This window comes from Mustela nivalis (genome assembly GCF_964662115.1).
Source record: "Mustela nivalis genome assembly, chromosome: 5".
NCBI classification, from domain to species: domain Eukaryota; kingdom Metazoa; phylum Chordata; class Mammalia; order Carnivora; family Mustelidae; genus Mustela; species Mustela nivalis.
The window spans coordinates 15,103,616-15,124,821 of NC_139024.1; the positions used below are offsets into that span (position 1 = coordinate 15,103,616).

A 21,206-nucleotide genomic window follows, 5' to 3' on the forward strand; every position below is an offset into this window, starting at 1 on the left:
ACAGATAGAAATCCATTGCTCTGCAAACTGTAATATATTACACCATAGCTCACACTGTGGTTATTAAACGTATACAGTCGTGTTCTAACTTACGTCAAGTGTCTACAAACAATTCTAATATGCTCAGTATTTTAATAACTTAACGTTTAAAACAGGAACATATGTAGATAAGAGTAAATTCAAAATGTTCAGCTTTATATAAACATTTTACAAAACGTTTTAAAAACACTTAGCAAGAATATTGATGATAACCTCATTTATAAGTAAATTTAAGAACTGCTTTGGCAACATGTATAATACACATTCCATTTCTTTATTACATAGATCTCATATTTAACCTTCCCTTCTTGACTTTCTCCCACTGGAAAATGAAACCAAAAAGATTTTTAGTATAATTCATTTTATTATATCATCAAGAAAACATTTCCAGGTTTATTACCAATCTCAGTTTCAAAACAAACTGACTGAAACTTAAGGGTCTTTACTATCTAGTGGTCATCAAAAAAATGGGTAAGCATATAAACAATTAACTTAGTACTCTAAATTCAATGCACAAGAATCTCTTCTATCTAAAGCATTTTTTTAAAAAACTGCAAAACAATCTAAAAACCTGTTCATTTAGAGCACTTGTGTATTAAAATAATATATTTCAGTTGGTTATGGATATCACAAATAGAACATAAAAGGTATCAGTTCTCCAATACCATTTGCTACATTCTGTTCAATTTGGGGTTTCCCGCTATCCATCCCACAGGTCACTCAAAATACAAATGCGTGCAAATTAAACAGGTTATTTAAAATGAAATAAAGTTCAAGGAGAACAAAACTTAGAATTAACTTATGAGGTAATCTTTACTTCCATTGTTCAAGTATCACAGCTCTAAGAAATGCCTCTTTTCAAAGCCTATTTCATTGAAGATGTTTGTCTTCACGGAGCCCTTAGTTCTAGAGCTCCAAAACAAGTTAAATAAAATCCCATGCTTCCTAGAATATTAAGTACCATGCAGCATAGCATTAAAAGAATGTTAACTAACTTTAAAGGCAGAGCTGTCTTATATTTTACTTTCTGACCAATTAAAAAATAAGTTCATTAAAATCACTTGAAATTATGCATTTAACTAGAAATAAGTTACTAAAATTCCAACATGAACATAAATACCTGTAAGTAGCTCAATCCCTCTACTGCCCAATGAGTGGGGCTAAAAGCCCCAACAGAAGAGCATCCAGAGTGTATGGAAATGAACACTGAGAAGCCACGCTCCCCAGAGCTGATGCACAGCAGCCTTGGGACTAAATTCACACGCTCCTCTGGGCGACACTAAGTGTCTGTCGTCTCTCCCTACACAACCTAAGAGTTCTTAAAGCAAGTCAGAGTGGACCATCGAACTGCAATACCCCATACTTGCCGGTGGTCAGCCAGTTGGGCTCAGAGGTCATGTACTGTTCGGCCTGCCCCGGCCGCAGCCCCACTTGGATCTCAGCTTTTAATGTCCGAATGCTGCAGAGAGGGGCAGGGTGGAAGCCGTTCAAAGCCTGATGAAAGGGAACGGTAAATTCCCACTTCCTATCGCCTGTCAACTTTCTATAGTTCAAATCACCCTTGAATAAAATTAAGTGTGCCTTCTGTAGTTCAGCGTACAGGCCAGGAGCGACCTGAGACATGACGCAGAATTCATGAGGCAGAGTCCAAAATATATGATCCTGGTAAACCCACCTGCCCATGTTAATATAGGTTTCCCAGGCAGCCCCACATTGGGACATGCACTTATCATCAGACTCTTTCATTTGTTCAATTAACCAGTTAAAATCATGGATAGTCACATCAGACACAAACCACGGAATCATTTTTCCATAAAAATGGATCTCAGTAGCCAGTTGAGAGGACAACAAAAAGTCAGCTAAAACTAAATCTGTAACAAGTTCAAACCCAGAATTATCCAAGACAATATCTACTCTGGTAATAGACGCTTTTTCTCTTGTTTTCTTGCAGTTGGTAAGCAGTGACCAAAGATGTTCCATGTCATTCACTAAAATCAAAGGTTTTAGCTCCTCCAAAGAATTAATTATATTGGTTTTCTGAGAACTGGTGCCCCCGCCTGATAGAGACAGATCACACTTATTCCCCCACAGTGAAATCTGAAAAAGAAAAAGTACAAAACTTTCACTTTTCTTTTGAATAACCGACAAAAATTCTGTTGTATAAAATGTTGGGGGAAGGGGGGTTGCTAGATCTATTCATAAAATTTATTTCTACAACATGCTTAACATAAAATATCCATCACATCTACAACTTCTCTAATAACACAAAGATTCTGTTCCCATCATGATGTACAAACAAGGTTAAGACAATGAAACAAAATTTAATTGGTCACTATGTAATAATTTTTAAAAAACTAGTTTGAAAAAAAAAAAAAACTAGTTTGAATGATGTTAACGATCTGTATGGCTTTGTACAGCTTAAATCAGAATGATTTTCATCTTGCAGATATTAGAATATGATCACACTGTAAAAAGAGGTTACAAAGTATATTTAAAAATCCAAAGTCAAGAGAAAAGTAAGTTCCCTGTTCCCTCACATTCCTCCCCAAACTGCTGTTTCTTTTACTAGCTGTATAACCTTGGGACCAGGCAAACTCTCTGGGATTTAAGTTTCTTACTTGAAAAAGAAATTGGGCAAGCTGATGTCTACTAAAGACCCATCCAATTCCAATCATCTATTACTCCATTTTAAATTGAAATAATACTCAAGCTTATTTTATAGAACATGGTACAGAGCCCCTTTAAGCTGTCATTAAATGACATGTTTAGGAGTACATGCTCTAGAATCAAACAGACATGGGTTCAAATCCCAGCATTTCCAGTTAACAGCCATTGGTAAAGTACCTATGCTCCTGAAGACTCAGGTCCCACAGTGGAAAAATGACATAGCAGCACTTACCTGGTAGAGGTACTGTGACATGAGGTGACATGATACTAACTGTGTGTTTAACTAACACACCCAATACTCCATAAATAAGAGCCAAAACAGACTCTACTCTTGCGTGATTCAAAGACGAAAAGGCACATTCTAAGAATATTTTTTTAAAAAAGACAGATGGATGGATGTTTTTAAGTGCGAGGCTTCCATAGTAAGTGTCCATCTGATGCAGAAACGCAATGTGTGGGCGGCGGCCCCAGCCGACCTGAGGGTCTCTGTCCGCGCCCACTGAGGGTCTCTGTCCACGCCCACGTTTCCCTCACCCCACCTTCCGGTCTGCAGCTCCACGTGGAGTCCTGCCATTACTTGACTGTCCGAACTTGAGATTACAAGTTCTACCATAGCAAGGACTGTCTGTTTTTCTCCCCTTCACAGGCCCAGCATCCATTTCAACAGAGCAGGCGTTGAAATGTTCGTGTGGACGGTGGGCTTCTAAAAACAGATCGACTAAAATACCACGGTTTCTTGCAGGAGGTGAACTTGCTGGTCACCATGAGTACTAACGGAAGGTGACTCTGGCCTCCTTTACTTGGCCACATTCAATGACAGAAAACAGAGTGCTATTCCTTCTTCTTCATAATTTAATATACTCATGAGACAAAGACATCCATCCTCAAAGACTGTCCCCTGACACAATGGGCCAGCTACGGGTAAGGACGGACATATTACTACTTTTCTTCTTTCTTAATTCTAAACTAAGCAGAAAGGACAATTCCAACTGGGGGAAATAACCAGGCTTATTAATAATACCCCGGCAACTTTTCTCCCGAACTCTAACTAAGCCTTTCCCTCTTCATCATCACGCAGCTTACTCTGCTTGCCCTCAAAGTTTTATCAGGATTCTGCAGTCTCTACTTTCAAAGTATTTCCAGAATACTGGGGACATTTAACACCTCTTCTTGGTCTAGTCATCCCTCCCTGAGTCACGTTAATAACAGACTTCGCCTTGGGCGCCTGGGTGGCTCAGTGGGTTAAAGCCTCTGCCTTCAGCTCAGGTCATGATCCCGGGGTCCTGGGATCCAGCCCCACGTCCGGCTCTCTGCTCAGTGGGGAGCCTACTTCCCCCTCTCTCTCTGCCTGCCTCTCTGCCTGCTTGTCAACTCTGTCAAATAAATAAATAAAATCTTTAAAAAAAAATTTTAATAACAGACTTCCCCGTCCAGCCCTGAACCCCTTCAGTGTGTCCTGAGAAGTAATCCTTGTAACAAATCAATCCTTGTTACTCCTTTGATGAAAACCCTCTAACAGCGTTTAAGTAAAGCATGTAAGTAAAAACCGAAATCTTAACCTTTGCTTGCGAGGCCCTTCCAGGCCCGTCAGCTCGATCGCGTCCTGCAACATCCCCTTGCAACTCCCCTCACACCCCCGCCAGGTTCCCACCTCAGGTGCCCTGGCAGGAACGCTCCCCCGGACCTGCATGGGACCCGCTCCCCTCACCCGCTTTGCAACGTTCCCGTCACCTTCTCAGGCCCTCCCCTGGCAGCTGCACCCCTGCTTCTCCCCCAACATCCCCATTCTCCCACCCTGCTTTATCGCTCTGCGTGGCACTTCCTAAGAGCACCTTTTTCTGGAAATGTTTCTAACTTTTTCTGGGGGATGAGGGCTGGGGATACTGCGGTGTAAAACCCCACATTTTCAAACAGTTCTGATTCTAATAACACATCTTACGGATGTGTTCGAATGAGAATGCAAAACTAAACTTAATGCAAGACTGATGAAGAAATGTAATAAAACCGTATTAAACAGGCCACGGACCACGGACCACCTGAGTGTTTCCACCTGACAGTGACAGCCGGCCGGCTGTCCTAGCCTCTGTGCTCCAGGCTGACACGACGGCATCTGCTTCCATCCTCACGAGGTATACAGTGCCGTCCTCATCTAACAGATGAGAAAACTGTAGCTCAGAGACATGAGGTCACTTGCCTCAGGTCCAACACAAATAAGTGACAGAACCAGCCTTCAAGTCCAAGCCAACCTAGGCCGACCAAATGACTGTGAAGTGCTCTCTCAAGAATGACCGAGGCTAGGAAGCCAGAGGACTCGTGTGCCACTAAATTCACCTCCAGCTGAAGAGATTTCAAAACTCGTTCTCAGATTTTAAGTGGATTTTCAGCTCCTGAGTAAACTATTGTTAAAATGATAAAGAAGGATTATAAGTTCAATGACAATATATACACGTGCTCTGTTGTTAAACCAAGGCCACTTTATTTTTTAGCTGTTTAAACACACAAATATACTCAGGAGATTAATTATCATGTTTACCTGAAGAAGTCTGAAAAATTCGTCTTTCAGCTGATTTTCATCTAGGTCTTCGATGGCTCTTACCACCTCTTGTAGGTGAGTACACAAAGCAATGATAGATTCCCGTGACTCAAAGAAATTTTGGTCTTTTGATTCTTTAAATACATCAAAGTCATCAATTGGTGGACTATAGGAGGAGAAAAACATATAGGAGAAACATTTATAGAACTCTGTATCTTCTTTTTTTTTTTTAAACATTTGGGTAATTGCAGTTTAGTAAAGAAAAGAGAGTAGAAGCATCTAATCTCAAAAATCACTGGTAACAGATACTGTATGAAACATAAATCAAGTTACGGAAAAATGAATAATTATCAAATTACATAAATCAATTTGATCAAATTACACAAAATAAATCTCCAAAGTCATTTTAGTTAACTGTCAGGAGCTCCCTAATCCAATATTTTACTGGAATTTGAAATTATAGTGCTGTATCAATAATTATTTATACAGTTAGGGCTTCCAGAGCAAAAGTAGAAAGAAACAACACTTCAAGATAATTGCTTTAGTTGAACAAACATTTTCTTGGGTGTTAAGTGTGGCAGGGTTCCATGAAACAAACATATGGAGATCAATATTTGAACACAATATGGCAATTACCAATCGAGTCAAACAAAGTACTATGAGAACCCAACTACTTGAGAGAAATCAGAAAATATTAATGTCAATTTAATTACAACAAATTTTGACCACATATATATAGTTTTTTGGGTTTTGACCAATGGTGATGTATGTGTTGGGGCTTTATGCTATCCTATGAGATCAAATAATATTAATACTGGCCTAAGAACAACATAACTAGCAAGGTATAAATAAGAACATTAAACACTTTATAGAACCAAACACAAAAGACATTCAGATCCCCTGATCTTCTTGAATAGCAACTTTTTCCAAGGGTCATCTGCCTTATAACAAAAACAATGTGACTGATGTGGGACTGACTTAAAAAACAAACACATACCAGAATTTATACATCCTCTGGATTGCGGTCTCCTTCCAGTCTCCCTGGGAAGCTACATCCTTATTCCAAGGATGCTGCTATTCCTCAAAGCCCTTTTGAATTTTCTTTAGAACTTGTGGCACATTATTGAATGTCCTATCAGCGAGAGCACATCCTTATCCTTTGGAGTTTGGAGCCAAAGTCACTCAGAGCAATTTCAGCAGAATGATGTGTGTAAACCAAATGGAGTAATAGATTTTTTTTTAAAAGATTTTATTTATTTATTTGACAGAGAGAAACACGGTGAGAGAGGGAACACAAGCAGGAGGAGTGGGAAAGGGAGAAGGTTTCCCGCAGAGAGCCCGATGTGGGGCACGATCCCAGGACCCTGAGACCATGACCTGAGCTGAAGGCAGAGGCCCTAACCCACTGAGCCACCCAGGTGCCCTAGATTGTTTTTAATCAAAAATGAGTAACAACTAAAAAATAGTGAGGCTAATTTTTTTTAGGCGCACACTGGCTCTGAAAGAGGTTCCAAAGAATTAAAAGATGTTTTTGGCAATGAAGGCATTGCTGAAACAAATCAGTCTCTCAAGGTGACTTAAAAAGATAAAAATTATTTGGAAGCACTGGTTGAAGTGTAGGGTCAGCAAACCACCTCGCAGACTCAGTGTGGCCCACCACCTGTTCTGTATGACCTGTAAGCTAAGAACAATTTTTCTATAGCTGAGTGGTTGAAAAAAGAGTATTTTATGAAATATGAAATTTAAATTTCCGTGTCCACAAATAACATGTTATTGGAGCACAGCCACACTTGTTCATTAACGTACTGCCTGTGGCTGGTTTGCATGGCAAGGACAGAGCTGAGCAGCCGCAAAAAGACCATGTGGCCCCCACAGTCTAAAATGTTTACTATCCTGCCCTTTACAGGAAAAGTTTGCCAATCCTTGTCCTAATGTCTTATTAATAAAATCATTAAAGCCACACCTCTTATTAAGAATGAGCCTTGGGGCACCTGGGTGGCTCAGTCGTTAAGCATCTGCCCTTGGCTCAGGTCCTGATCCCAGGGTCCTGGGATCGAGCCCCGCCCACCTGGCTCCTGCTCAGTGGGAAGCCTGCTTCTCCCTCTCCTTATCCCCCTGCTTGTGTTCCCTCTCTCGATACATTTTTCTCTGTCAAATAAATACAATCTTAAAAAAAAAAAAAGAAAGAAAGAGCGAGTCTTATTCCTTGTATTTAAGAGTAAACTCATATATATGATTTCTGACTTTTAAAATGTTTGCTATTTTAGAATCTACTAAAGCTGTATATGTGCCTAATCTATGACCCGGTTATTCACTCCTAGATGCGCACCCGAAAGAAATACAGGAGTTTGCTCACGAAAAATATGTGTTCGAAGGTTTGTAGCAGCATTCTTCATAAACCCCAAACTGGGAACTACTCAAATATCCATCAATAGAATAAACAGAATAAGCAGATTGTGATTTATTCATATAACACAATACAATACAGCAATGGAAAGGATTTGTTTATATGGAGCAATATGGATGAATCTCGCCAACATAACACTGAATGAAAAAAAGACATAAAATTATATCCAATATAATTTCATTTAAATGCAGTTTAAAAACAGGCAAAACTAACGCAGGTCAGGATAGTGTTATCCTTGAGGGGCAGGAATGGCAGGACCAAATGGGCCATATGCGAGGATTCTGCCTCTTGGTCTGGGTGCTTGGGACATAAGCATGTTCTGGTAAAGACTGCCGAACACTTAAGATATGTTCTGGATGCATACTATACTTTAATAAAAGTCGTAAAATGTCTGTTTTCTCCATACTTTCATTTTTCAATATCTGAGGTATATTTACTTACTATATTTAAATTTTGTATATGGCTGACATTTTGAGTCTGAATTTAGATTACTCAACCATTTAACACTGATAAAAACTAAAATATACACCTTGACAAAGAAAATTTTAAGTATATTTCTGCATAAGGGACAAAATCAACATAAACTTGTCTCAAAGATAATAGTGCTTTGTGATTCTAGAAAAGTCAAGACCCTTCTTAGTCACTGGAGCTATCACTGGCCCAGCACAGGAATTCTACCTATGAAATGGACATTTAGGGGTGCCCAGGTGGCTCAGTGGGCTAAAGCCTCTGCTTTCAGCTCAGGTCATGGTCTCAGGGTCCTGGGATCGAGTCCCACATTGAACTCTCTGCTCAGCAGGGAGCCTGCTTTCCCCTCTCTCTGCCTGCCTCTCTGCCTAACTTATGATCTCTGACAAATAAATAAATAAAAATCTTTAAAAAAAAAAAAGGAAGGAAATGGACATGTAAAAACCTTCAGTACTAGTTCTACTATAAGATATTTCTTCCTTACACTGACCTAAAACCCGAGTTCTGATAAAAATTCCCTACAGCGCCTGGATAGCTCAGTGGGTTAGGCCTCTGCCTTCAGCTCAGGTCATGACCTCGGGGGTCCTGGGATGGAGCCCAACATTGAGCTCTCTGCTCCACAGGGAGCCTGCTTCCCCCCCTCTCTCTGCCTTCCTCTCTGCCTGCTTGTGCACTCTCTCTCTCTCTCTCTCTCTGTCAAATAAATAAAAAAAATCTTAAAAAAAAAAAAATTCCCTGACTTTGAGTGTCTGCCACAGGGATCACCTGAGGAGAGTTCCACATTCATGACTAACATCCTTGTTCCTGCAACTTAAAGCTAAATTGTCCCTTGACCCCTTTTAACAAGCTGTCCCCAAACCTGTGCCTATCAATCCAGGCAGGATGTGCAGAATCTCTCTGAGGCATGGAAAGAAAAACTGCTGCCCAGTCCCCACCACAGGGATTTCAAACCCTTCATGTTAAAAAAAAAAAAAAATGTCCTCCCCAACTGGGTTATAAATGTGTAACCAGGTTTATAAACTTCCACCCTAGTATTTTTTAATTCTGAAACCAAGCTACCTCTAAAATCAAACTCAGAAACATATTCCTTTTACCTTTCTAACTCTCAAACCCCTCCAACACCATGCAGGGAGCCACCCCATGTTTCAACACTTCAGCAGCTTTGGGTCATACCATGGATGTTTTCCAGAATTATGAAAACATCAGCCAGAATTTCACTCACCTTAGTCCTTGACAGACATCCAAATCTACTACTTGGAAAAAGATGGTTTAATGAGGGCTCTAAGCTGATTTACATAGACCAGGGTCAAGTACTGGCCACACCACTGACTAGCCATGTAACCCTGGGCAACTGATTAGCAGCATCAGACCTGGATTTCCTCGGCGGAAAGCATAGAATGCTACACTTCACTGGGCTGCAGTCACTGGAACCCAGCTGGTGTTCAACACACGACAGCTCCAGTAGTGACTACCGTCTCGCTCAGATGCCTCCCATGTGCCAGATACTTGAGAGCGTATTTTGCTTTCAGGGCAAAAGTTTTAAAATATGTTTGTTTATTCAACAGTGGGTGCAGGGTGAGACACAATCAATTATTTAATTAAATACACTTATTCAGCAAAAATAAGTTGGGACTTTAAAAAATAAATTCTAGGGGTGCCTGGGTGGTGCAGTTAGTTGAGCATCTGACTCTTCGTTTTGGCTCAGGTCATGATCCCAGGACCCTGGAATCAAGCCCTGCGTCCGGCCCCTGCTGAGCACGGAGTCGGCGTAAGATTCTCTCCCTCTAATTCTGCTCCTCACATTTGCACTGTTTCTCTCTAAAGCTAAATTAAAATCTTAAAAAAGAATTTCAATTTAAAAAATAATTTCTAAAGATTAAAACACTCAAGTTGTTTCCCCAAATAATTTTTTTATTTTACTATTAGTGCTGGTTTGATCAATTGCTTTTAATTATTCTTTCCTATTTTTAGGGACAGCTTCCAAAGAACTCCTCTTATCTAGCAACCTGTAGTTTTGTAACCAGTGACCTAAAAGGATGATCCACATTACATTTTCTTCTACTCTCTAAATCAATTCCGTATCAGAATTTTCCTAGAAAAAATTAAATTAGTATAAACAAGCCTATAAAAAGTGATTTTGATATGTGTTTAATTTTTAAAGTCTGTCTCCATTCTAACCATCAAAAAAGGGCTAAAAATTAATGAAGATAGTGCAAAAAACAGTCATGATTCACTGTTCTGTTAACTCCTTACCCCAAACTAACATATTATCTTTTTTATAAACAAAATATGCTCCCTTTGTCCTATCTTGTTTCACTGAAATAATTTTTTCAAATTAACACTTTTTGCTCAATACAATTTGTTTTACTCTAAAAGTAAGTCTTCTTTTACTCTAAGACTCTTTAAGTCTTTTACTCTAAAAGTAAGTCTTTGATTCTTAAAATTAAAGTGTTTAATCTTAAGTTCCCACTTCAGATATTATATTTTTATAATATTTTTAATAATCTCAATACCAGATGTGGGGGGTAGAACTTACAACCCTGAGATCAAGAGTGGCCTGCTGTACTGACTGAGCGGACCAGGGACCCCCCTTCACCTTACGTCAATTCTGGCAATTTGGGTTATAACTGCCAAGCATCTATTATACCAGTAACATTTGCAGAAACATCCGATATTGCCGTTAATATCTGCTGAACTGAATTCCGGCTTCCACTGGTTTTTATTTTTAAACATATCATTTTATAATTTCAAAAAAGCATCAAGTCATCTAAATATTTATTATTTGTTATATACTTACCTCTGGATAATTGCTTCATGAATTCTACGATACATGTAGCATTCTACAAACAACCAAGGTGAGTAAAACCACCTGGGTTTTCCATCATTTTCATTTAAAAGACTCTGTTGATATTCTAGGTACTGATTCCATATGTCAGTATCAACGAACTTCTCAACAAAAGGGATTATTGGTTTATCTGTTTGCAATTCATTTCGCAATTTAGAAAGAAGAGAAATTGCTTTCTTTTCAGCTTCTGTGCCTTTCTGCAGAAACATGAAAAAATTTTTAAATGCTTAAAAATATGTGAATAATCTAAATATAGAATTTACATAGGTAAACAGCTAATTTATATAGAAATAAGTTCTCTAGGATAACACATTTTTAAGGTCTTAAACTAAAGAAAGAAAAAAATACTAGATTTCAAAGCTACATTTTAAGTCTCTTACAAACAATTATAAACACTGAAATTCATAATTCTTAAGTTGAAAATCAAAGAACACACACATGATCCTGCCCTACTTATTCTGCCTTTTTTGTTTGTTTAAGGTCCTTCTAAGGAACCAGACTCTTCTCTAGGGGAGGAATGATCCTTACCAAAGATGGAAAACTACTATTGTGTTTCTATTAGAGTTAACACAAAATTAAAGTGAAAACACAGTATTACCTCTCCATGTTTTTCAAAAAATTCATTTTTATGTCGATGCAACGTATCAATAGCCTTGGTTAGGATCTGTGGTATTCGGTCTTTAATTGTAAGATACGCAAACGATCTAGAAAAGAGAGTCACATACACAGTATATTACTTAGTGTTAATACCAGCAGACTGGCCATCTTCCAGTTTCATTTGAATTAAAATTCCTTTTCTTACAAGCATTATAAAATAAGCCACCATTGTCTGACTATTATATTAAGACAGGAAAATCCAAAAACTTCTCTGGTATTAAATGTCATGAAAGCTAAACATTCTTGGTGCTTCTAGTCCCAGATTCTCCCCTTCAGACTGTTCCATGATTCTTATCTTTCCCATTCTCTTCCTTTTATTTTCTTGAATCAGAAACTGACTTAATGTGATAGGACAGAAAAAGGATTTATCCTTAAAAAAAAAATAGGATAAAATAATTTATACTAAACTTCAAACAGGCTCTTGTTCCAGGTTTATTACTTACTAAGTGACTTTACATACTTAGATGAATGAGGCAACAGATGTAATAATGTGTGAAAGCCTCTAATGTGCTAGAACATGAGGAATAAAAGAGATTTATAAACCAGCTTTTCTCTTAGTCTATATTCTTAGCCAATTTTACTTCTCTTTAAAGGTTTTCTCTCCTGCCTTCTCTACCTGCACAATGACTCCATCCATCCTACTCTGCCCCCCCCAAAATTAAGACATGTTACTATCATACTCTCCCAACCAAAAAATCAGAAGTTTCCAGAAGTGTCAAAGAATGAAAAAATCTGGAGGAAAAACTTGAGCATACTTGCATTAAACAAACAAACAAACAAACAAACAAAAAACCACCTACAAGTACTCTGGATGTTAGGCATACAAAAATCAAGATTTATAGATTATCATTTTATAGATAATTAATTTTTAAGCAAATGTATATTATTCAGCTAGAAAAAAGACTTCAGGAAATGATGAAATTCTGTGCATTTTTAGGCACAAAACTTAATCAGTTCATTTATATCTTCAGATCACCAGACACAAAATATAGTAAGTAGTTAGGTTCTGGGGGAGTCAGAAGTTATATGCAGATTTAAAAAAAAAAAAAAAAAAAAAAAAGAGGAAAGGAGGGGTGTCGGGGCCCCTAACCTCCACCCACCCCCACCTTGTTTAAGGGTCAACAGTACTAAACCTCCTCAAGGTTTCCTAAAAGAACTGCATCTGGAAGGGTAAAGTCCGAGGCCAGGACTAAGGCAAAGCCAGAGGAACCTAGAGCTCAAAATTTAAGGTTCCACACACTCCCTTATATTTTGCATGACTGAATGAGTGCCTGCTCAAATTTGGGGCCATTGGTGCCTCTCCAGCCTCAACCTGCTCCTGTTAAGGTCAATTTCCTCTGGTTACCCCCTTCCTCCCTTTTTGGGGGGCACTTATTTTGCAAGACGTATCTCCAAATACAAATTTCGCCATCCAATGTCTACAAATACTTATTTTTTATGGTCGCCCACAACTTTTATCTAGAAATCCGTGATATGACACGTAAAAAGCGAGAACCTCCAGGCGCTGATCGCGAGATCACGAATTAATCTCAACGGCAATAGGAAGAAACATTTCTCAGTAAATCCGAGATTCCTAACTTCTGCAGAAAAAGGAGGCCTCCGAAAGCGCGTTTATTAAAGGAAATAAAGAAAAGATGCTGTAACACCCTGAAAGGGGAGAGAGTTGGAGGCACCAACTCTCACGACGGTCACGAGTAAAACAAAACAAAACAGCAGCATCCGATCACTTGAAAGACAAGTTAACTGTTCGCCATAAATTATAACACAAGCCTACTAAAAGGCCTGAACAAGGACAGGAGACAGAAGCGGGGTGACCCGAGGATTTCGGCGGCGTGCGTCGTCCGCTCCCAGCAGTCAGGGAGAAGGCTGGAAGCCGATCCGAGCCCGGAGCCCGGAGGCCGGCGGGCAGCCTCAGCCAGAGGGGTCGGCCCCCGGCCCGGGCCGCCTCGCTCCCCGCCGGGAGGAGGAAGCCGAGCCAAGACGCCAGGGAGCGGGGCCCAAAGACCGACCGGGCGCCCCCGGGCCGCCGCAACTCCCCTGATGGCTTCCCAGACGTTCCCGACGAGGCCCAGCTTTCCGCAGAAGCGGGGAGAGGAGGAGCAGCGGAGGGACTGGGCGAGGAAAGAGACACGAACCCTTCGTCCCGTCCCGAGAGAGACGCCGGGGTTCCGGCCATCACCGCGACCGCGCCGCTGCCGGCGTCGACTCCGACGCTCACGTCGCACCCGCGGCGGCGAGAGAGGCGGTTCCGGCGCCAAGGAGGGGCTGAGAAAGGGCGGGGCATGGGTTAAAAAAATGCGTTTGAATGAAAAAACTTTATTTGGTGCCCGTGCAAGAGACAAACAACGGCTGGCAGGGCTGGAGAGCGACATCTTCCGGGGACGAGGGCGGGGACAGCTGAAGGCGACGACAGCCCCGGAATCAGGAAGCGGGCGGAGGCGGAAGCAAGCAGGGACCGGGAGGTACCAGGCACTAGGGAGCGGAAAAGGTCGCGGCGACGCGGGTCACGTGGTTCGGCAGTCACGTGCACCCGGCGGCTCAAGCTCTGCCGGGCCTGGGGTGCTGCGCGCCTGCGCAGTGCGGACCCTGGGAGGGTCGCCGGAATCTGCAGTGCGGGCTGCGGGAAGCGGGAGGTTTGGGGACGGCTGTTGTATCTGACCTGCAGCCGGGTCGCGGAAGCTTGTGCGCCTGGCACGTCCCTCTTCTTTTCCGTCGGAAAGGTTAGTGCATGGCCTTTCCCTAGCCAGCTTGTACGGGCCCTCACAGCGGTCCTCACCTTTGATCCCGGTCACGCTGAACCGCTCGGGTCACAGGTTTCACCGGAACCGCTGCGGTGTTCTTTGGTCGACTTAGCTGGGAGTGGAAAAGCATGCAATCCATAAACCCCTACTGAACCTTTTTCTGAGCCAGTGCATAACGCTTACCGCAAAGATTTAAAAAAAAAAAAAAATGAGCTTACGGAATTGGAAGGCATGCTCCCAAAGATTAGCGTCCCTGTTTTCTTATTTAATATTACTGTTAAGAAGTAGGAAATGTGCCCAGTAACTGAGTAGCTGCCTTGTATCTCATTCAAAAAATAGGATTGAATACCTGCTGTATACTGGGCACTTTGTGATCACAGAAGCCACAACATGGAAGGAAGACATGGGTCTTGTCCTCAAGAAATTTACATTCTACGGAGGGGAGAGCGAAATCTGTTCTTTCCTCTTCTGTTTTCCCCTTTAGCTTTGTCACTGTTTTTTAGAAGTATTTATTTATTTATTTATTTATTTATAACCTCTACCCCCAACCTGGGGCTCAAACTCACAGCCTGGAGATCAAGAGCCCCAGGCTCCACTGACTGAGCCATCCAGGCGCCCCTAGCTTTGTCACTGCTTAACATATATTTTACTCACCCAGTTTATGCCTTGTCATCTCCAATGTGATGTACGTTTCAAAAGTCAAGGAATTTTCTCTTTTATTTTCATGTGTATTAGCAGTTGGGAAAAAGTCTGGCACATGGTAGGAACTCGGTTCATCTTTGTTGTATGAGTTGACAAATTAGAAATACAAGGCATTCAAGTGATGTTCAATGCAGTAGAAAAATAAACAGGAGAGGAAGATAGTTGTGCATTTAAAATGAAGTGGTTTGGGAAGACTTCGCGGGGTGGGATCTGTTGGAGCAAAGATCTGAAGGTGGTGAGAAAATGAGCCTTGCAGATTCTCAGAAGAGCGTAAGGAACAACCAGTACAAGAAGTACCAAGATCCAGAGTGACTGGAACAACACGAGCAAGGCATAGAGCTGTAGCAGGTGTTAAGGTGGAGATAAAGGGTCTGGGAATGTAGGACCATGCATCAATTTTAAGGTTTTTGGCTTTTATTTCAAGTGAGAGGAGAGGGCAGCATGAAATTTGGTGCAAGAAGAAAGATGTGATCTGGCATAGGTCTTTGAAGGATTATTTTTGTTGCTGCGTTGTGAAGAATCTGCAGGAGACAAAGAATAGAGGCCGGGAGACCTGTTAAGTGGTTGTTACAATAATCATGGGAAATACAGCAGCTTAGACCAGCGTGGTAGCAGTGTTGGTTGAGACCTGGTGCAAATAAAGCCAGTGGGATTTGCTGACATATTGGGTATGAGGAATGAAAAGGCAAGGTGGATTGTAGGTTTTTGCCTTTAGCAAAGATAAGAATATAATTGCTATTTTGTGAGTGGGGAAGACTGTGGGAAGAACAGATCTTGTGGGAAGATTTCAGAAGCTCAGTTTAAAGCATGTTGTGTTTTTCATGCTTATCAGAGTGGTTTAAGAATAAATTTGCTGTTCATCGTATTGACTTAGGAATAAATATTTGCTATTCATCAATGTGTAGGTTGCATATAAGGAGCTGAGAATAGAGAAGAAAAGTGGCCCAAGTACTGAGCCGTGGTGCTTGTGATTGTTGAGGGGATAGGAAAACACAAAAGAGATGGAAGGTACAACCAATGAGGTAGGAGGAAAATGGCCAGTGTCCTATCCCGGAAGTCCAGGGAAGAAGGAGGGTGCAGTGCCGATAGATAAGTCCGTTAAAACGAAGACGGAAGTGACCACTGGCTTAGAAATACAGAATTCATTGGTGGCCTTGCCAAGGGAGTTTTGGCGAAGAGGTAGGGATGATAGCCTGATTGAAGTGGATTCAAGAAAATCAGAGGAGTTAGAGATAGTTAATAAAACTTCTAAAGGAAAGGAACTGAGAGCAAAGGTATAGTGTATGGAGGGAAAGATGGGATCAGGGGAGAGTTGTTTTTATAAGATAGAAATTAAAGCAGAGTCATATGCTAATAAGAATATTCTGGAAAGAAGCACCTGAGTGGCTCGGTTAGTTAAGCGTCTGACTCTTGGTTTCAGCTCAGGGTCCTGAGATCAAGCCCTGCATCAGGCTCTGTGCTCAGCGTGGAGTCTGCTTGTCTCTCTCCCTCTGCTCTTCCTCCTGCTCTTTCTCTCTGGGATAGATAAAGTCTTAAAACATATGTATTTTAAGACTTTATATATATATATATTTTATATACATATGTATATATATTAAGACTTTATATATAAAGACTATATATATACATATACACTATATATATAAAAGACTTTGGGGGACGCCTGGGTGGCTCAGTGGGTTAAGCCACTGTCTTCAGCTCAGGTCATGATCCCAGGGTCCTGGGATCGAGCCCCAAATCAGGGGCTCTCTGCTCAGCAGGGAGCCTGCTTCCTCCTCTCTCTCTGCCTGCCTCTCTGCCTGCTTGTCATCTCTCTCTGTCAAATAAATAAATAAAATCTTTTAAAGTAAGAAAAAAAAAAGACTTTGTATATAAAGTCTTAATATATATACATATATACATATATATACATACATATATTAAGACTTCTTTTGACAGAGAGAGATGACAAGCAGGCAGAGAGGCAGGCAGCATATATATATGCTGGAAAGAAGGAAAAACAAATAGCACGAAAGAGGAAAGGAGGGTTTAACCATTCCTGCTAGAGGCAGGAAGGGCTGAGACTTGGTGTGCACATGGAGGACCTGGTTCCTGGTGGGACCACGGGCAGCTCATCTGTGGCAGCGGAAGGGAAGACCAAGTACATAGGCACAGAAGCAGTCATTGGGCAGGTGGATCATGGTGAGAGCTTGTGGAAATTCTCTTCTGTTCTGTCCATGAAAGAGGAAGCAAGGTCATTCAAGAATGAGAAGGGAAGAGGAGGCAGTGGAGGTATGAGGAGAGAGCACAGAGTAGACTGTGGTGGAGAAATGGGTTATGGGTGTTGAGCACTGTGAAAGGCGTTCCTGAAGGAGGCGGCCATGATCTTAAAGTGAGACCGGATGGCTTGGTTGGTTAGTTGGTTGGTTGTCTGTGGCCACGTTCAGACGCAGGCACATATTAGGTGAATTATAGTTAATTTCGGTGGATGCGATGTCACATAGGCATGTGGGAGAAAAAGGGATGCAAGCGATTCGAGGTATGTGGGGGAAAGAGAGGCGGGAGACCCCAGAATGTATACTGAGCATGGTGGAAGTGAGCAGTGGGAACGAGGGGCACTACAGGCTGTCCAGATCATTGAGTTTTTGGTCCTGTTGGGGTTGAAGCGTTGTGGGAAATGTGGAAGAGGAGTGCGCTTTTAAAGACCAGACGTGGAGTTCGGAGTTGGATGCTTGAAACTGAGCATATGAGGTTGTAGTTGGTGATAACACACAAAGCTTATGGAGAGCTTTTAGAGTAATTAACAATCTAGTAGACTTTTAATCTTTAAGTGTAGTTGGTGCAGTTAAAATTTCACTTTCCTGAGTTGTGGCCCAATTTTTAACAAAACCTAAATTTTGTGTGTGTGTGTGTCAGACACCTTAAATGCTACATCTCTCTTCCTCCATAAAGACAGAAAACACACTAGTTGTTCGTCCTGTTCCTTTTGCGTTGTTTGTCTTAGTGCTTTGCATGGCCTGTATGAAGGCAGTCTTTAGTTTCCAAGGTAAGAATTTCATAGAAGAGAATAGGGGAGAACCAGTGTATACAAATTTCTAAAACTTTTTATAATTCGTTTCTTCAAAACCCACTGGCTCAGCTGGCAAGGAGTAGTACTAATTAAAGGTGAACTGTAATAGCTGCTTGGACTAGAACTAAACACAGAATTCCAGCTTTTGAGATATTTTAGAGGCAGTAGCTTCTAAACATGACTGTGACAAGCCTAGGTTGTCATTACACTTGTATTTACTTTTTTAACCTCATTCTTTTACTAGACTTAGGTTAAGGTGTATTTGTTTTGCAAATGTTTTTACAGAAATATTTTTAGTATCTAGGAAAATATTGTATATATTTGAAAACATGTAGAAAAAAAAAAACACTTTGAACTTAGAATTCTTTTTCTTTTAGCCTGGGATGTGGTAATGTCAGCCAGACTGTTCAGAGCCCTGGCCGGATCTCACTGTATTTTATCAAAAATACGTCAGTGCCAAAGACTTGTCCATCGAACATTAAGGCCACGGAAAGAATTTGAGACTACAACATGCAGCACCGTGATGAGAAGTCAGAACTTGGAGTTGTTCTTTGCTGAGACAGCAGCTGGTGGTTTGAGTAAGTCCCCGGTCCTGGAAATGAGTCCGAAAATCTTAAATACAAGCATACTCTCTCCATTAAATGCTGCGCATTACCAGGATGAAAAAATGCACCTTCCAACCAGATCTTTTGGTACTCACAGGAATGTGACTCACAGACCAAATCTCTTAGGTTCTAAGTGGTTCATAAAAATATTAGAGCGACATTACTCATCTCCATCAACGGAAACACTAGTTCCTAAACAAGACCTTCCGCAAATCAAGAGACCACTAAAAGCATCGAGGACCAGGCAGCCATCCAGGACCAACCTTCCAGTTCTGTCTGTGAATGAGGTAAAAACGTGTGGTGGTGGCATTCTGTTTTGTAATCATCGCTTGCACTGTCACTGGTGTCCATGGAACATAGCCTTACTATGAACCTAAGAGAGCTGGCCGCAAGACCTTTGAAGCCTAATAGTAAAATCTGTGATATCCAAAAGCAACCATCTTTTTTTTTTTTTTTTTTTTTTTAGAATTTATTTATTTATTTGACAGAGAGAGATCACAAGTAGGCAGATAGGCAGGCAGAGAGAGAGAGAGAGAGAGAGAGGAGAAAGCAGGCTCCCTGCCAAGCAGAGAGCCCAATGTGGGGCTCGATCCCAGGATCCTGAAATCATGACCTGAGCCAAAGGCAGAGGCTTAACCCACTGAGCCACCCAGGTGCCCCTCTTTTTTTTTTTTAAGATTTATTTGAGAGAGAGCACACACTCATGTGAGTAGGGGAAGGGACAGAGGGAGGGCGGGTGGGAAGAGAGAATCCCCAGCAGACTCCCTTCTGAGCACAGCGCCCAAAGTGGGGCTCGATCTCACTACCCTGAGATCATGACCTGAGCTGAAATCAAGATTCAGACACTTAACTGAACTACACTGGTGCCCTAAGGAGTCAACATCTAAGTTTTAAGAATTAATAGTATGTATAAAAACAAAGTTTAAGCAATTAAATATAAAAATACAGTTTATGAAAAGATTAGTTATTGACTTAAGGCAACTTTGAGGAAGAATAGTGTTAGTGTTAAGTCCAGTGTTGGAATGGTACTGTAAAAAAAAGCCCATTTTGGGGCGCCTGGGTGGCTCAGTGGGTTAAAGCCTCTGCCTTCGGCTCAGGTCATGATCCCAGGGTCCTGGGATCGAGCCCCACATCAGGCTCTCTGCTTGGCAGGGACCCTGCTTCCCTTCCTCTGTCTCTGCCTGCCTCTCTGCCGACTTGTGATCTCTGTCTGTCAAATAAATTTTTTAAAAAGAAAAATTCGGACTGTAGAAATTTGTCATCAAATTTTAAAAATCTTTTTTTAATAGCTATGCAGACAGGTAAGCACTCATTAGCCTGTGGTAACTGTGTGAGATCGAGTAGTAAAATGACATGGCAAGGTACAGTCAGAAAAAAGAGAGAGGTTTTGCTTCTTTAGCCTTTGAGGGTCAAAGGGTTTTTTTTTATTCACTGTTAAGAGGTTTATGGGAATTTCTCAGCTACAATTGCATTTCCATTCTAAATGATCAATACTGTTTAAGGTTCAGATCAAGCCCTTTGCCTGCTTTTGTATCTTGCTAATACCTAGAACTGTGCCTAATACTTAATAAATGTTTATTAAGTTGGAAAAGAGAGAAGGGAGGCAAAGGGGTCTCTGGTGTCCGTGGTCATCCACATTAAAAGTGGGAATGTAAATATTTAGAACTTTTTTTTTTTTTTTTGATTTTACTTATTTATTTGACAGAGAGAAATCACAAGTAGGCAGAGAGGCAGGCAGAGAGAGAGAGAGGCAGAAGCAGGCTCCCTGCTGAGCAGAGAGCCCGATGCGGGACTTGATCCCAGGACCCTGAGATCATGACCTAAGCCGAAGGCAGTGGCTTAACCACTGAGCCACCCAGGCGCCCAAATATTTAGAACTTGATCAGGCCTTCTGAATCTATCAGAAAACAGGTTAGAATGTCTGTCTTAAAATCTTGATTCTGAGAAGTAGACCTTGAGCATGTCTAATTAGTGTTGATTTGTTTTGTTTTTTTCTGACTGCATAGTTGACTTCCTTCAATGAAAAAAGGTGTGATTAGGTACTGTACCCCCAAAGCAGAAGACTGGCTTTTATCTGCCCCAACTGGAGGGGCACCCTGTTGCCACATGGGCATCATGGGGCTGGCGAATGCTTTGTGGCGGTAGAGCCTTTTCTCCTGCTCTGTACTGAGACAGGAAGGACTCTCCCTTGTTCCAGAGAGCATGTGTGCTTTGTGTGGACCCCCACACGGGCTCCTGAGCTCGCTTGCTCTCCTGGAATCAAATCTTTATCTGGTGTCATTTGCGGAGATTAACCTACTAAGATGTTCAGCCCATGTGCCATTGGCTCCTGGTTTACCAGGACAACAGTGCCTCTTGGTCATGGGTCCTGTGTCTCAGGATGGTGGAGGATGACAGCCACGGCCCCAAGCAGTGTGGAGATGGGCACGATAGGGAAGGGGCCAGGGGCCTGCTGGTGGTGTTCAGAGGAGCACCACTGTATGCTGCAAAGTT

At 41.4% G+C, this 21,206-nt stretch overlaps 2 protein-coding genes across 4 annotated transcripts in view; one reads left to right on the top strand and one right to left on the bottom strand.

Annotated features, from left to right (window-relative positions):
- Nucleotides 1–383: 383 nt before the first annotated feature.
- Nucleotides 384–13,896, bottom strand: ARMT1 (acidic residue methyltransferase 1). Its single transcript, XM_082730102.1, has 5 exons — nt 13,752–13,896; nt 11,558–11,663; nt 10,912–11,156; nt 5,240–5,405; nt 384–2,136 (listed from the first exon to the last, which is right to left on the bottom strand). The coding sequence occupies exons 1-5, from the start codon at nt 13,790–13,792 to the stop codon at nt 1,369–1,371; spliced, it is 1,326 nt and encodes a 441-aa protein (XP_082586228.1). The 5' UTR covers nt 13,793–13,896; the 3' UTR covers nt 384–1,368.
- Nucleotides 13,897–14,125: 229 nt separating this feature from the next.
- Nucleotides 14,126–21,206, top strand: part of RMND1 (required for meiotic nuclear division 1 homolog) — a 43,748-nt gene continuing 36,667 nt past the window's right edge. For 2 of the 3 annotated variants that reach the window (XR_014311577.1, XR_014311578.1), the window contains exons 1-2: nt 14,126–14,336; nt 18,486–19,000. Coding sequence is in view for 1 of the 3 variants with exons in the window: in XM_082730103.1 (XP_082586229.1) it covers nt 18,500–19,000 (501 nt within the window). In the remaining 2 variants the exon portion in view is untranslated. The remainder of the gene's footprint in view (nt 14,337–18,485; nt 19,001–21,206) is intronic. The other variant, XM_082730103.1, reaches the window with a different exon arrangement.

Bases quoted from the DNA above. Each gene is read 5' to 3' on its own strand.
- ARMT1 (XM_082730102.1), bottom strand. From the start codon at position 13,792: ATGGCCGGAACCCCGGCGTCTCTCTCGGGACGGGACGAAGG. The intron at 11,157-11,557 runs GTAATACTGTGT...ATGTTTCTGCAG, and splicing joins TTTTTGAAAAACATGGAGAG to AAAGGCACAGAAGCTGAAAA. The intron at 5,406-10,911 runs GTAAGTATATAA...CTCCTCCTATAG, and splicing joins CATGAAGCAATTATCCAGAG to TCCACCAATTGATGACTTTG.